The sequence below is a fragment of the Phyllosticta citribraziliensis genome (genome assembly GCF_038025025.1).
Source record: "Phyllosticta citribraziliensis strain CPC 17464 chromosome Unknown J3D65scaffold_10, whole genome shotgun sequence".
In the NCBI taxonomy this organism is placed as follows: Eukaryota; Fungi; Ascomycota; class Dothideomycetes; order Botryosphaeriales; family Phyllostictaceae; genus Phyllosticta; species Phyllosticta citribraziliensis.
Window position 1 is genome coordinate 379,339 of NW_027117347.1, and position 13,299 is coordinate 392,637.

The 13,299-nt window shown below is 54.6% G+C and overlaps 8 protein-coding genes across 8 annotated transcripts; 5 read left to right on the plus strand and 3 right to left on the minus strand.

The window, feature by feature from the left end:
• The first annotated feature begins 480 nt into the window (after window positions 1-480).
• Window positions 481-1,644, plus strand: J3D65DRAFT_633663 (ubiquitin-related domain-containing protein). The gene is made up of 4 exons (XM_066801141.1): window positions 481-652; window positions 720-774; window positions 910-992; window positions 1,110-1,644. Exons 1-4 carry the CDS (start codon window positions 642-644, stop codon window positions 1,195-1,197), a joined length of 237 nt encoding a protein of 78 aa, XP_066652286.1. The 5' UTR covers window positions 481-641; the 3' UTR covers window positions 1,198-1,644.
• J3D65DRAFT_633665 (RNA polymerase II transcription factor SIII subunit A-domain-containing protein) lies at window positions 1,440-3,078 on the minus strand. Its single transcript, XM_066801142.1, has one exon. The coding sequence runs from the start codon at window positions 2,685-2,687 to the stop codon at window positions 1,725-1,727; it is 963 nt and encodes a 320-aa protein (XP_066652287.1). The 5' UTR covers window positions 2,688-3,078; the 3' UTR covers window positions 1,440-1,724.
• A 152-nt stretch (window positions 3,079-3,230) lies between these two features.
• J3D65DRAFT_670153 (Tho complex subunit 7-domain-containing protein) lies at window positions 3,231-4,305 on the plus strand (the record flags this gene model as incomplete). Its single annotated transcript, XM_066803269.1, has 2 exons — window positions 3,231-3,273; window positions 3,329-4,305. The coding sequence occupies 2 exons, from the start codon at window positions 3,231-3,233 to the stop codon at window positions 4,303-4,305; spliced, it is 1,020 nt and encodes a 339-aa protein (XP_066652288.1).
• Window positions 4,306-4,612: 307 nt separating this feature from the next.
• On the plus strand, window positions 4,613-5,866 carry J3D65DRAFT_59307 (uncharacterized protein). Its single transcript, XM_066797807.1, has 2 exons — window positions 4,613-5,546; window positions 5,689-5,866. The coding sequence occupies exons 1-2, from the start codon at window positions 4,873-4,875 to the stop codon at window positions 5,702-5,704; spliced, it is 690 nt and encodes a 229-aa protein (XP_066652289.1). The 5' UTR covers window positions 4,613-4,872; the 3' UTR covers window positions 5,705-5,866.
• Window positions 5,867-6,529: 663 nt separating this feature from the next.
• Window positions 6,530-8,583, minus strand: J3D65DRAFT_59976 (putative exonuclease V). The gene is made up of 2 exons (XM_066797923.1): window positions 8,029-8,583; window positions 6,530-7,969 (listed from the first exon to the last, which is right to left on the minus strand). Exons 1-2 carry the CDS (start codon window positions 8,311-8,313, stop codon window positions 6,776-6,778), a joined length of 1,479 nt encoding a protein of 492 aa, XP_066652290.1. The 5' UTR covers window positions 8,314-8,583; the 3' UTR covers window positions 6,530-6,775.
• Window positions 8,584-8,865: 282 nt separating this feature from the next.
• J3D65DRAFT_557587 (Mpv17/PMP22 family protein) lies at window positions 8,866-9,786 on the plus strand (the record flags this gene model as incomplete). Its single annotated transcript, XM_066797319.1, has 4 exons — window positions 8,866-9,135; window positions 9,195-9,528; window positions 9,576-9,641; window positions 9,689-9,786. The coding sequence occupies 4 exons, from the start codon at window positions 8,866-8,868 to the stop codon at window positions 9,784-9,786; spliced, it is 768 nt and encodes a 255-aa protein (XP_066652291.1).
• Window positions 9,787-9,900: 114 nt separating this feature from the next.
• Window positions 9,901-11,169, minus strand: J3D65DRAFT_633680 (histone cluster 1, H3g protein). The gene is made up of 3 exons (XM_066801143.1): window positions 10,778-11,169; window positions 10,306-10,641; window positions 9,901-10,252 (listed from the first exon to the last, which is right to left on the minus strand). The coding sequence occupies exons 1-3, from the start codon at window positions 10,800-10,802 to the stop codon at window positions 10,203-10,205; spliced, it is 411 nt and encodes a 136-aa protein (XP_066652292.1). The 5' UTR covers window positions 10,803-11,169; the 3' UTR covers window positions 9,901-10,202.
• J3D65DRAFT_575782 (histone-fold-containing protein) lies at window positions 11,052-11,994 on the plus strand. The gene is made up of 3 exons (XM_066797661.1): window positions 11,052-11,358; window positions 11,417-11,554; window positions 11,610-11,994. Exons 1-3 carry the CDS (start codon window positions 11,349-11,351, stop codon window positions 11,771-11,773), a joined length of 312 nt encoding a protein of 103 aa, XP_066652293.1. The 5' UTR covers window positions 11,052-11,348; the 3' UTR covers window positions 11,774-11,994.
• Window positions 11,995-13,299: the final 1,305 nt, after the last annotated feature.

Here is a 13,299-nt window from a genome sequence, read left to right on the forward strand (position 1 = left end):
GGCCGCGCTGCTGAGGCTGTCCGCCCGGCTCGTCTTATCTGATTGATCCCGTGCTCGTCAACCGCTGCTCGACCCGATGCATTAGGAGAAGGCTTGGGGCTTTGATCGCTGCCAGCACGCAGATGATGGCCTTGGTGTCGGCAGTCGTGTGCCGACCAGACCATCCGAGACTCCGTTTTGGTAACATAGTCCAGGCCGTCGTCTGCTTCTGCAGTAGGGGACAAAAGCAATCATGGAACTCACAGAAGCTGCCGCGGAAAGCTTCCGTGTGAGTTTCTTTGACCCGACAAAGTCAGCACGCGAGCGCAATCGGCAAACAGCAACAGCGACAATGGAGGCGAGGTTTGCAGACCGGCGCGGTGCCTGGGCTGGGCTGGCTGGGTGAAGAGTGAGGGTGCGGGCCGATGCGGCGACTTCGCGGTTGTCTGTGTCCCTCCACGTCCCTCCACTCGCAGCATCGTCTGCGGTGGCCTGGCAGCTCGTCATCACTCACGACCTCGCTCTCCACCACCACCACCACAACACAACTATCTCTCCATAGCGAACAGCCCGCCACGCCAATCACCGACTGCACCTCGAATAACAGAGACTACCCTCCCTGCGCTCCTCTACCTCTGCCTCCACACCCGCCCGCCGCGACCATGCAAATCAAGTGCGTTCAAGACCCCGCCCCACCTCACCTCGCCGTGTGAGCTCCCCAGCCTGACGCGCAACAACAGAGTCCGCACCCTCACCGGCAAGGAGATTGAGCTCGACATCGAACCGGACTACAAGGTACGGGCACCCACTGCCTCCACGCTTCCCGAATCCCCGGTCCCCGTCTCCCTCCAAGTTCTGTCGCACTCCAAGAGCCATCGCCGCTGCCGCCGCCAAACAATCTGACAACTGACACCAACGCGTCTCTTCCAGGTCTCACGCATAAAGGAGCGTGTCGAGGAGAAGGAAGGCATCCCACCCGTCCAGCAGCGTCTGATCTTCGGCGGCAAGCAAATGTACGTTTGTCGACTGCCCTCGTCCCCCTCTGTACTGCTCGCCAGAGCTCCCATCATCCCCCGCCCCCCGCCACCGCAAAGCTATGCCCCGCGCTGACCATGACATCTTCGACGCAGGAGCGACGACAAGACGGCTGCCGAGTACAACCTCGAAGGCGGCGCGACTCTGCACTTGGTGCTCGCCCTGCGCGGCGGCTCGGCATGAGCATACTACGCGGTGGAGGACATGTTCACGAGGTAGAGGGGATGACAACGGTGCGGGCGGCGGCAACAGCAGCAGCCAAATGGCAACGCTCGAACGAACCTCCACGAAGAGACCTCTTCGCCTTCTCGTACTGCGGATACAAGAAATAGCTCGATTCCAGCGTGATGGGCGTTAATGGGATGGCTTGGATGCATGCTTGCAAAAGCCATCGTTAGCGACACGGGTCTGACCAAATGAAGCAGGTGCATTTCCAATATCTTATCTATTCGCTGTAATTGCTTTTCGTTGTAAGCCTAGGACTGACCCCGCGGTAACGCTCGCAGTGCGCTGGAAGACGTCTCCAAATCAGTGTAGTTGAATATCCGCTGCAAGACCTCGCCAGTCTGCCCAAACTGTAAATCCCCCCAAACGCCATCCCAACCCCCTGGGTATTCATGCAAAACCAAATTTCCTCGCATTACTGTTGCCGTTCTCGTGGCCTGTATGCAAATCAATGGGCGTGCCCATGTCCTCCGGATCCAAACTTTCTACCTTCGCTTCCTAGGCGGCACCAAGCAGTTCGACGGTTGCTTTCTCTTGATAGCCGGCGGCGAGCTCGGCACTGTGTTCCCCTTGGCCTCTCGCACGCTGGAACCCGCCGCTCCAGCCTTGGTGTCGGTCGACTTCTGGTTGGCCATTGATGATTGGGGCTTATGGCCGCTCGTGAGTGCCTTCAGCCTCGCCTCTCTGTCCTGCAGTGACTCCCCCTCCCTCCGAATCGTGCTTCCGGTAGCCTGAGTGCGCGCTGTTGCACTTCCTGCTGGGGCCTTCGCTGGGGCTTGCTTTCCCCTGTCAATGGGCAGCGGTGCGCGACTGCCTCCCAACATGCTCTTCGGGGCGGTCATTTGTGAAATTTGGCGTGACCTGATCAAATGTTCGTTCGTAGAGCGGCGAGCGGCGACCATGCTCTGGGATTGTTGTTGTGCCTTGGCAATGATTCCACGTCCAGTCAACCTCTTCTTGGTTTCTCCTGGCGCAAACGTAAAGTTCCGAGGATCTCTGCTCACCGCGTAGCTGTGGCTGTAGGACGGCAGGCGTCGGGACCGAGTGGGGTCGAACGTTCGGTTGATGAGGGTGCTGGTGTTCTTCTGCCTCTCCTTCTCACCCTGGGCAAGCTTGGCTCTGAGTTCTGCCTTCTCTTTCTCAATCTGTCGTGTCTGTTCCTTTTCGAGTTTGAAGTACAGCTTCGCCGAGGCCTTGGTGTTCTTGAACTCGTTGACTTTGCTTTGCCAGCCCTGAATGTCTCGCCGAATGAAGATCTCCCACATGGCGGCCGTGTCTTCGGCGATGTGAGGGCTGTTTTCCTCAATCTCCTTGAGCTGCCTGGGGTTTTCGATTTTCTTGAGTACTGGCTCCACGACGTGAAATGGGATGTCGCCGACGTCCACGACAAGCTGAACGCTGCGCTGAAGTCGCCGCTTGACAATGTCGTAAAGTGAAGGGGCCGGCATGTTGGGCGGTGCAGGAGCTCCGAGGATGATGTGCTTCGTGTTCAACCAGGGCTGTGTTTCGAGTGAAGTCCGGTGGAGCGTAGGGCCTTCCCCACGGTCATAAAGAGTTCGAATTCGAAAATTAGGCGTGCGTCAAATTTGGCGGAGAGGTTGTGAACAAAGAATCAAGACCAGATGTAAGTGGAAAGATGGCCAAGTAGACGGGGCGGCGTGGACAAAGGAGGCGGGCGCAAGAGAAGTGTGAACACGTGCTGAGGCAGGCACATGTGTCCAAAGTGAAAGCTAATAGGAAGAGACTGCGCAGAGGTGAAGAAAACTAAAAGGCAAAGCAACCAAGTGGAGCAGGTGGTGACTCGCGAGAGTCGAAGGAGAGAGTGAGAGACGCCAGTCGCCAGCGTCCGGCTGACTGACCTCCGCTGCCTGGGGACGCCCTGACCTGACGTCGCCCGCATCCACCTCCGAAACTCCGAATCTGCTGGCAGTTCATCCATCGTTTATTCGCCAACAGCTACATCTTCAACATCTCCTTCAAACCCGTCCATCATGTCTCCAAGCGACTTTTCTTTGCTCGACCAAGCTGAAGAGGGTAGCTGCGCGCAATCCTTGCCATCATCCACGATCATTTGGCTAACGAGGCGCAGATTCGATCCACAAGTCGCGTCTGCTGCCAATTGAGCAGCGACCCTTCCAGCGCATCACAAAGCGCCTTCTCGCCGCCGACTCGCCAATTTACAATCCTCCCACATCCTTGCCCACTCCTCCTCCAGATGCGGCGACAGACGAAGACGAGCTCGAGGCCGCGCGGGCCAAACAAGCTGCCGACCGCGAGGCATGGCGAAACGACATGTTCCTAGACTTCGTTGCCCTGTCAGACAGCATCGTCAGGATCCAATTGCTTCGGAACAGCAACGAAGCAGAACGCGAGCGATACGCCGCAGAAAAGGTCAAAATCGAAGCAACGTCGGCATCCATCAGAGATAGCACCGCAACGCTGCGCACTCAGCTCGACGAAGCACGCGCCACGCTGGCACGCCGGAAAAAGTACGACGAACTCGCCGAACGCATCACGAGCAACCGCATGCTACGCCCGCGCGAAGACCAGTCGACGCAACTGCAAAAGCTCGAGGCTGAGATTGCAGAGTTGGAGCAGGAGAGCAGAGTCTACGCGCAAACCTGGGCAGAGCGAAGAGAGCAGTTTGGCAGGATCGTCGAGGAAGGCCGGCAGATGCTGAGGCTCATCAGAGACGAAAAGGAAGAGGCAGAGCGCAAGGAGGGCATGGAAGGCGGAGAGGAGACCATGGACGAAGGTGCAGAGGGTGGCAGCGCGAAAGCAGAGGGCAGTGCCGTGGGCACCCCCAGGCCGGATGCTGGTTCTCAGACGCCGAATCCGACACAGCTGGCTCAGTCATCAATTCACAAAGGCGGCCTCCTTGCAGTTCAGAGTCCTGCCGCAAGCCTCGCCGGTGCGGCAAGCCCGGGCCGAAAGGACGACGAGAGCCAGAACGAAGGTCGGGATACAGACATGGTTGAGTCTGGGGAGCTGGCACCTGAAACAGACATTGAAGAAGGCGAAGCGGAAGAGGACGCCAGCCCTGGTGACCGGATGGATGTTTCGTAAGGTGGGAATAGGATACCCGGGCTTGCACAAGCCCTTAACAAGAAAACACTGTAGCTCTATGGAAGCCATTATTTACACAGTCGTTGACGCTCGACAGATTGAATGCTCGTTGCCCCGGCATAGACGGTGACTGGGATGGGCAAACGGCGGAGGCGGAGGCGGAGGCGGGAGCTTGACTACACCATACACCCATGTCCATGTCCAAGTCCAAGGCCATGGCAGTTTGCCCATGATTAATGCTGCGACGAAGCCCTAGGTTGGGCGTGGGTGCGTCCGGATGTTTAGCTCAAGTTAGGCATGAGGCCTCAACCACCAGCCACCCAGCTGCCCGTAGACCCATCATTTCCTGCCACCACCCCGCCTCCAACTCTTCGTCGAGCTGCGGTGCAACCGTCATCCTGCAACTAACCACTCTGCTCACGGCTCACGTCCTTGCGAAACGCGGATGCCAGTGCCAGGCCCTCGACTGGAGCTGCACGACCAGACTTCCTGCCGCCACGCCTCAAACATCATCGTCCGCCGCCGCCGGCCGCGCTCCAAGACTCGCATCACGCCGCAGGAACGGAAATGCCAGCCATCCCGCCCATTTTTGACAACGAGTCGCCCTCGTTGGCACGCACTTCTTCTTCCTCTTCCTCCTCTGCTCGCCGCTTAACCAAGCTCTTTGGCTCCCACCGCTTCCTCCCCGACGGCGGCTCTCTGTTCGCCAATCCGCCATCGTCGTCGTCTTCGCGTCTCGTCCGTCGCCAACAGTTCCGACAAGACAGCACCAGCTCCAGCGGCTACATCCCACTCGTCTACGATGACCTGAACTCGGGCCCCACGCCGGGCGCCGTGGTGGGCATCGTACTCGGCGCCGTCATCGGCTTCCTGCTCGTCGTCTGGCTCTTCTACGCCATTGCCGCCATGGGCGGCGGCTCCCGCGCCTACGCCGCCGACGAAGAAGTCGTCGTGCGCGAACGCCGTCCGCGGTCGACGCGCTCGCGGCGCAGCCGACGCAGCTCGCGGCCCGAGATCCGCGAAATCAGCAGGAGCCCGCGGCGGCAGCGCATCGTGGTGGAAGAGCGGCGGTCGAGCGTGCCGCCGGCGCCGCGGCCGCGCAGCCGGTCCGTCGTGGTAGAGGAGAGGGTCATGGAGCGCGAGCGGCGCGTCGACGGCGACGACATTGTCGAGGTCATTGAGGAGACGAGCCCGGCGCCAGGCCGTCGCGTCTCCACGTCGCGCAGGAATAGTGGCTACAGGTCAGTCGATCCTGATAGATACGCCGGCGGGAACTACCCGCAGCGCCCTGTCCCCAACGGCAAGCCGGGCAGGACGACGAAGACTACTCGTAGGACCATCTTAGACTGAGACTGAGACCTTTTGTGTTTTTTCTGAGAGCAGGAGACCATACCCCTGATCTCCCTTTTTTCGGCTACGACCTGCTTCAAAAAGTTCGATCCCGTATCCTCATGTCAACCGATGACACACATACATACTCGACACTCGACACTCGACCCTCGACACTTTGCTGCCACGCCGGCTTTTCCGTCGCTCAATCCGAAATCTCACCGTGGCTTCCAAAACCAATCGAGTCCGGTACCTTCCCGCTCGACACCGGTTCGACCTGCATCTAATATGTGTGTGGTGGTGGCTGGCGTTTGCGTTTGTTGCTTTTTCCTTTTCCATGATACACCTGCGTGGCTCACTCACTGGCTTTTGTTGACCAGCAAGCATCACTACCATGTCGTCCTGGCGGAGCAGAAGAAGGGTTGTTTTGACCTGTGGCTTCGATGGCAATGTGGCAGATTGCTTTTTATCTGAAATCTCTTGCACGACCGATTGGGGCGTTGGGGGTGGCTGCTACTGCTGGTCATGCATTCGAGAGCGAGGAAGTGTCAGTGGAGCCAACCACTCTTTTGAGCGAGCGTCGACAGTTCCTTGTTCACACGGCGTTCGAAACCAACCAAATCTTCTTCTGAGAACTCGTCGGAGTCCCACCTCGCACATTATGTCCCGATGTTTGCAACCATAGAGAATACAGCGCGGGCTGGACAGTAAAGCTTTCAAATATTCAAGCTCTTCATACTCATATGACTACATCTCGAATTCTCTGCGTACCATCACCAATGGAGGCATTCCAAAGGATCCAATGTTCAGGGGTACTATCTGAATCCACACTTAATTATATATATATGTACACAAGGCCTCAATCCACACTTAATGGTCTAAATCCACACTCCCTCGTATGACCATAAATAGAGCATGTCTACAATAATTCTTTTAACCCCTACTGAGCCCCACCACTTTTACTTTTACCTCTACTACAATGCTAAAGTACCAGGACAGCAATTAGAGAGATACAGTGCATTTAGTTCAACACCTTTTTGTGGTGAAGCGTGGGTTGAGAGTTTTTTTTAAAAATCAAAGTATTTTTTCAGATGCTTTGAAACAATAGAGTGTGGATTCAGACTGTCTCCCTAAAATTTACTCATGCTGCCGCAGCCTCCTGTTCTTTCGGAGGAAATTTCTGGCGGAACTTTGCCACGGCCTCGTCGACCTTGTTCTTCCTCCAATCGCAGCTCTCCGCAAAGTCACAAAAGCGACACTTGAAGGCTTCCTCAATATCAACGCCTTTGGCTCCCCGCTCCCCGCGCCACCAACTCATCTCGTCCGCCAGATAGCGGCCAACAACGTCCTCGTCGTAGTCAAAGAACTTGTTGCCAAGGAAATCGCCCGTCTTTTGGTCGCGAAACTCGGCCCTGAGCAGGCCGCTCACGGCGTCAGGCCCGGGCATCGCCTGCAAGAATTCTTGGATCATGAGCTGCCACAGCTTGGCGAGCGTGTTGTGCGCGACGAGCTCGGAGAGGGAGTCGTCCTGGCTATTCATCATGGCGGTGTCTTCGTCCGGCGATTCGTCGCTGAAGTTGAAGTCGAGCTGCGCCACCTCGGCGACGAAGGCGTCCGTGAATTGCTCGTGCGGCTTCAGTCTGTACCGTTCGAGGACCGTTTCGGCGTCTACCTGGTTAGTAGCGAGGTTCATGAGTAGTTTCCGGTACAGCATGAGCTGCATTTCAGTAGGCCGCAAGCTGGACCCTGAAGGGAGCGTTTTGCTGCCCCTGGTCTTGACGTCTGTGATGTAGACCTGCTTGCTGTCGCTAGACGTTGCTGCCAGGTCCTTGGGCTCAGGACTCGATGATTTGGGCTTTCGTCTCCGCCTAGTGTCTGGACGCGTGTAGGAAAGTTCGTCGATGATGCCGTTCACGATCTGGCCGTCGACAACGCCCCACACCTCGAGTTCTCGCGTGAACCCCAGATTTTTCAGCGTCCGGAGGCCTTGGATTATGTTCCAAATCTTCAGGCCCCACGCGTCCTCTCGCGTCTTGACCAGCACCTCGACCGTCGTGTGGACCTGCTCCTCGAGCGTTTTGTGCACTCTCGAGCCCTCCTTCATTGCTGGGGTGCGCCGCTTGCGACCATGTTTGGTGAGGGTGTACCAGTATTGGAGCTCGCACCAGGCCGGGGAGACAATGTCGGTGACCGACAAGGGCTTTTTCGGTAGTGTCCTGAATCTCTCGAGCGGCGACCTCTCGTCAAGCGGGGGCTCCGCTGCTATTGCTGGCTCGACTGGGACAGCTTCTGAGTTGGCCCTTTCGCTCGTCTCTGGGTCACGGGCTACTAGGCGCTGTCAGCCGGTCAGAATCATCATGGTCTCTGGGACGCAACGGGCAGAAACTTACGCGCCTCGTCGTTGTCGCGGTGGACAAGCGGGCTACTGCGACCCTCCGCGCATCCGGCAGGGCTGGTTTCAACTTGGAAAACAGCAACTGGGTGACGGATGGGCCTGGGAAGAGGCCTCGGCTCGGGAGATGCATTGTTTACGTTGTGGTCAAGTTGAGAGGGCTTGACTTTGCCAGCTTCCAGTCGAGCGAGCACGTCTTTCAGTAGCTGTTCGCCTTCACTGTCCAAGTCGCTACCATAATCCGAATCGTCGGCGGGCTCAGTGCGAGGCTCGTGTTGGGTGTTCATTGCGAGCCATTTCGAGGCATGGCAGAGGGGGGATGCGAGCTGGTGCGCCGTGCAAGGTACAAGGTGGGTGGCGGTTGCGACAGAAGAGGCGCCAGCGACGCTAGAGAGCCGTCATGGACTCTGGGAAGCGGATCGCGCGCATCTTAGTTGCCACCGCGCGGTTTGGGCGAGAAGAAGATGTTTGCGCCATCGCCATCTCGACGATGGTGCAGTGACGCAAATTCAAGTCCGGGACCCCAAAACCGGACCCTTGAGCTGCGGAGTGTGGCGTCGTGGTCGACAGGGTCTGCCAACGCTCGACAGCGAACGACATGTTCTTGGAGATATTGTTAATCGTCCGAATCACAATGGTCGATCACAGCATTACCCACCACTGCGCAAATAATGGCGTGCTTACGTAGACAAGACCCACGGCGCTATGGCATGGCGAGCAACGACTTCGGCCTTTGACCTTCGGGGCTGGTTGAGAGCCACCAGAAACCAGGGACTTCAGCCGCCGGTCGCAACGCCTCGACAGCAGCAACGGAACCCCTTGACAGCATGGCAACGGCCATGACTGTTCCTCAGAGGGCTGCACGTCTGGTGCTGCGCCGGGACTACATTCTGCGATCACATCTGCGGCAGTTTGGAGCGCGGCGGGGAAAGTCTACAGACACAGACACAGGGGTGCAGCGAGAGCGGCGCGATGCTGGAAACAAGCCCAACATCACGCCCGCGGCCCCAGCGTGGGTATGGCTAGAGCCCGCCATGAAACCGCTGCGTTTCTTTGAGCGGGCTCAAGCACGTCGTCCACTGCTCGTACAGTTCATCAGCTCGATTTGCGTGAGGCACAACTCCCCGAACGTTTGCATCGTGTCGTCCCTAACCACCGAACGCTGCAGATTTGGTTTCTCGGCGATCTGTCAGCGCAGAGCATCTCGTCGACTGAAGAAGATGGCAGCTATTCGCCCCTGCGCGCTCTCCGAGCTGTGGTCATCGGAGGCATCTTTTCCATTCCCAGCTACAAGTGGTTCATGTGGCTGGGTCGCTCTTTTAACTATTCTTCGCAAATCCTGAGTCTGGCCACCAAGACGGTGTTTAATCAACTCACGTTTGCTCCCTTGTTCAACACGTATTTCTTCACGATGCAGTCTTTGCTGAGTGGAGCAACTGTCGAAGAGACGGTCGAGAGGGTCAAGCGCACCGTGCCCGTGTCTTGGATCAACTCGTGCAAATGTAAGTGCAAGATACCGACGGATATGGAAGACGCTGACGATTGGTAGTGTGGCCGGCCGTCACGGCTTTCAGCTTCGCCTTTGTTCCTGCGCAGTTTAGGAGCATCTTTGTTGGTACGTCCCGCGCTGTCGCATCAGGCTGTTGTGCTCACAAGACGCAGGAATAATCGCCATTGGCTGGCAGACGTGGCTTTCGCTGCTCAACCAGCGTGCTGCTTTGAAGGCCAAGGCAGAGCTGGAACACGCGCATTCCGGGTAGAGGCTGTCAACTTAGGTAAAGGCGTTGTGGGTGTATTGCAAGCAGGGTGCTTGACGGGCATCAGACGTAGACGGCAGACGGACGCATGTCATCACATTCAAGGAACAAGGAGGGTTGCTTGCAAGGAGTCAATTTTTTTGATATTTGACTGTTGAAAAGACTTTCATAATGTCGTCTTCGTGCCCGTGGTATTAATGTACAACCATGGAGATTCGGGCAACCAATCCATGCTACCAGTTGAAAACCTCAGAAACCCGTGCCCATCAATCCAGGAATCGCATTGCCACTAACGCCAGCCATCCGAACCGTAAAAGCAAAGGACTTGCACCGTCCATCCTCAAATCATGACCCGAGGCAAGTACAAAGACGATGCCCAAGGCGACCGGGTATCAGGTGAAGTTGGTGAATTGAGCTGCTTAAGAGCGCTCACCACGGAGGCGGCGAGCCAGCTGGATGTCCTTGGACTCTGTCGAGGTTGTTAGTGGAGGTTGGAAGAAGGCAAGGTTTAAGGCAACTTACGGATGGTGACACGCTTGGCGTGGATGGCGCAGAGGTTGGTGTCCTCAAAGAGGGAGACGAGGTAGGCCTCGACGGACTCCTGGAGAGCGCCGATGGCAGAAGACTGGAAGCGCAGGTCCGACTTGAAGTCCTGGGCGATCTCACGGACGAGACGCTGGAAGGGCAGCTTGCGGATCAAGAGCTCGGTCGACTTCTGGTAGCGACGGATCTCACGGAGAGCGACGGTGCCAGGCTTGTAGCGGTGGGGCTTCTTGACACCACCGGTGGAGGGGGCGGACTTGCGGGCAGCCTTGGAGGCCAGGGCCTTGCGAGGGGCCTTGCCACCAGTCGACTTGCCTGTTGGGGCGCGTTAGCGTCGTGAGGTCGGTGGTGAGGCGGAAACGCGACGACGCGACGATTGCGACCGGCGACGCAGCAGAGGCGACGCGCAGAGAGCTAATCGAGCGAGTCGAGCGATGCAGAAAAGACTTACGAGCAGTTTGCTTGGTGCGAGCCATGGTCCAGATGGAGTTGTTGATGGGTTTGATGGAGATTGTGGAGAAGGCGATGACGATGTGGAGGGTGGTTGTAGAGGGATGGAGAGCGGGAGTGGGCGAAGGACTTATATGGAAGCAGGGCGGCGGGCGGATGATCTGGGCTTAGGCAGCATTGACCTGACACGACTGCGGTGACTGTTTGCGCCTGCCCCTAGCGCGTTTGGAAAGCGCCTTACCAAGTGCTGGATTCGGAGCGTCTGCAATGCCGAATTTTGATTGGCCAGAAATACGCACCGCGACGCTATTCCGCAACGGGAAGATCACCACGCCCACTCGCGGGCCCGTGCAGCCGCCTCGGATCAACTCCATCAGGTCGCGTCCCTCTGTGATGGCCCCGACGCGTCTCCCCATCGCCCGCTTTGATAAATACCTTTCTCGCCCTTCGCCCTGGCACCACCCCATCCACCTGCTCCCACCACATCCACCCCACTTCATCCACCGCAATCCAGCCTCAAGGCACCTCTTCTCCACACTCATCCAAAACTTTCAACCCAACCTCTCATCAACATGACTGGACGTACGTCGCTCCCCCGCCTCGTCATCTCTACCTCTTCACCGTGCTAACCCATCTCTAGGCGGCAAGGGCGGCAAGGGTCTCGGCAAGGGCGGTGCCAAGCGCCACAGGAAGATCTTGCGCGACAACATCCAGGGTATCACCAAGCCCGCCATCCGTCGTCTTGCGCGCCGTGGCGGTGTCAAGCGTATCTCTGCCAGTCAGTCTCCCAGCCTGTCCCTCAATCCACCTTCACCTGCTAACATGCCCTCCAGTGATCTACGAGGAGACCCGTGGTGTTCTCAAGACCTTCCTCGAGGGCGTCATCCGTGACGCCGTCACCTACACCGAGCACGCCAAGCGCAAGACCGTCACCTCGCTCGACGTCGTCTACGCCCTCAAGAGGCAAGGCCGTACCCTCTACGGCTTCGGCGGTTAAACGCCTTCCTCTGTCCTTCTTGTTTATTTCACGAATCTTCTACGGCGGCCTGCAAGCGCACAAGGGGCACGGCATGACGCCTTTGCGCTGCCGGATGGTTTGGGTCGGGTTCATGGGCTTACTTGTATCATAACGGCATCTGGAGTTTCACGGGGGTCAACCAAGTCGCTTGAGAGAATCAAGGAATGATACCACATAATCGAATTCTCGCAACCTGTTCCTTCTTGAGCTCTGCATGCTGTGACCCCGTCGTCCGCCAATTATTTACATCGCTTGTGCTTTTCTAAGGCTTGCTCCTTGGGTGCTTTCCTCGACGTCCGACGGGTTAGCATTGTGGCTCTGCACTGCATGTCCCTTCGACTTGCTCTTGACATATTCATGTCTGCCTCGTATCCCACGCTAGCTCGCCGTATACTGTTCGCTATCTCAGATCTGACTTTAGGTTAAGGCAAGAGGGAGTAGAACTAAAGTTAGATCTATTATAAAGCAATATAGTATATATATATATATAATTTTAGAGCTATATAATAAATATCTAAAATCTATATCTAGTTATCTACTTTACTATCTATTTCTTTATAGAGATTAGAATTATTTAGAACTATAATTATTTAGATATAAATTAACATCTTACTTTCTAGATATATAAAGATAATAAGTATTAGTTATATGATACCTAGTAGAGAAAATTAATATAGACTACTAATAATTAGTAGGTAAGAAGTAGGAGTAGTTATTATATATATTTATTTTATTTAATATCCCTCTTAGGTTAAAAACTATAAGAGATAAGGATAGCTATTCTAATAGTATCTAAATAGCTACTATATAAATAAGTACTAATATCTATAGATATTTAGAGGTCCTATACTATCTATATTATTATACTTATAGCTAAATAACTATCTATACTAATAATTATATAACTATACTAGCTACTATAGCTATATATACTAGCTACCTAACTAAGTAAGGTACTCCTAACTTAGCTAAGACTTAGGGAATGTTATAATAGGTATTTATACGCCTATATAAGTACTAAGGCTAGTATAGATAAACCTAGTATTATATAGTTATAAGCTACTAGCTACTATAGCCTTAGGCTAATACTAGCTATATCTTAGGCTAATACTAGCTACTATAGCCTTAGATAGATATAGTATAACTACTTATTAATATCTTATCTTTATAAATAACCTAATAATAACTACTAACCCTTATATAAAGGTCTAAAGATAAAAAGGTATAAAGAGAAGGTTAGGAAATAGATAGGAAGTAAGTATCTTTTATATTTTATTCTTTTTACTTATTATATTTAATTAAGATATATATATATTCTCTAATAGTTTACCTTTAGCCCTAATCTATAAAATAAGAATCTTATAAGTTATAATAGATATAAAAGATTATTCTATATATTAGCTCTATCTTATTTTATTACCTATAAAGGTATTATAATATTTAACCTAAATAATATTATATATAGTTATAGTCTTATATAAGACTACTTATTACTTTTCCCTAGT

Bases quoted from the DNA above. Each gene is read 5' to 3' on its own strand.
- J3D65DRAFT_633680 (XM_066801143.1), bottom strand. From the start codon at position 10,802: ATGGCTCGCACCAAGCAAACTGCTC. The intron at 10,642-10,777 runs GTAAGTCTTTTC...GCGCCCCAACAG, and splicing joins TCGCACCAAGCAAACTGCTC to GCAAGTCGACTGGTGGCAAG. The intron at 10,253-10,305 runs GTAAGTTGCCTT...CAACCTCGACAG, and splicing joins CGCCAAGCGTGTCACCATCC to AGTCCAAGGACATCCAGCTG.
- J3D65DRAFT_633665 (XM_066801142.1), bottom strand. From the start codon at position 2,687: ATGCCGGCCCCTTCACTTTACGACATTGTCAAGCGGCGACTTCAGCGC.
- J3D65DRAFT_59307 (XM_066797807.1), top strand. From the start codon at position 4,873: ATGCCAGCCATCCCGCCCATTTTTGACAACGAGTCGCCCTCGTTGGCA.
- J3D65DRAFT_575782 (XM_066797661.1), top strand. The intron at 11,555-11,609 runs GTCAGTCTCCCA...CATGCCCTCCAG, and splicing joins TGTCAAGCGTATCTCTGCCA to TGATCTACGAGGAGACCCGT.
- J3D65DRAFT_633663 (XM_066801141.1), top strand. The intron at 775-909 runs GTACGGGCACCC...CGTCTCTTCCAG, and splicing joins ACATCGAACCGGACTACAAG to GTCTCACGCATAAAGGAGCG. The intron at 993-1,109 runs GTACGTTTGTCG...TCTTCGACGCAG, and splicing joins ATCTTCGGCGGCAAGCAAAT to GAGCGACGACAAGACGGCTG.
- J3D65DRAFT_59976 (XM_066797923.1), bottom strand. From the start codon at position 8,313: ATGAACACCCAACACGAGCCTCGCACTGAGCCCGCCGACGATTCGGAT. The intron at 7,970-8,028 runs GCGCGTAAGTTT...ACCGGCTGACAG, and splicing joins TCCACCGCGACAACGACGAG to CGCCTAGTAGCCCGTGACCC.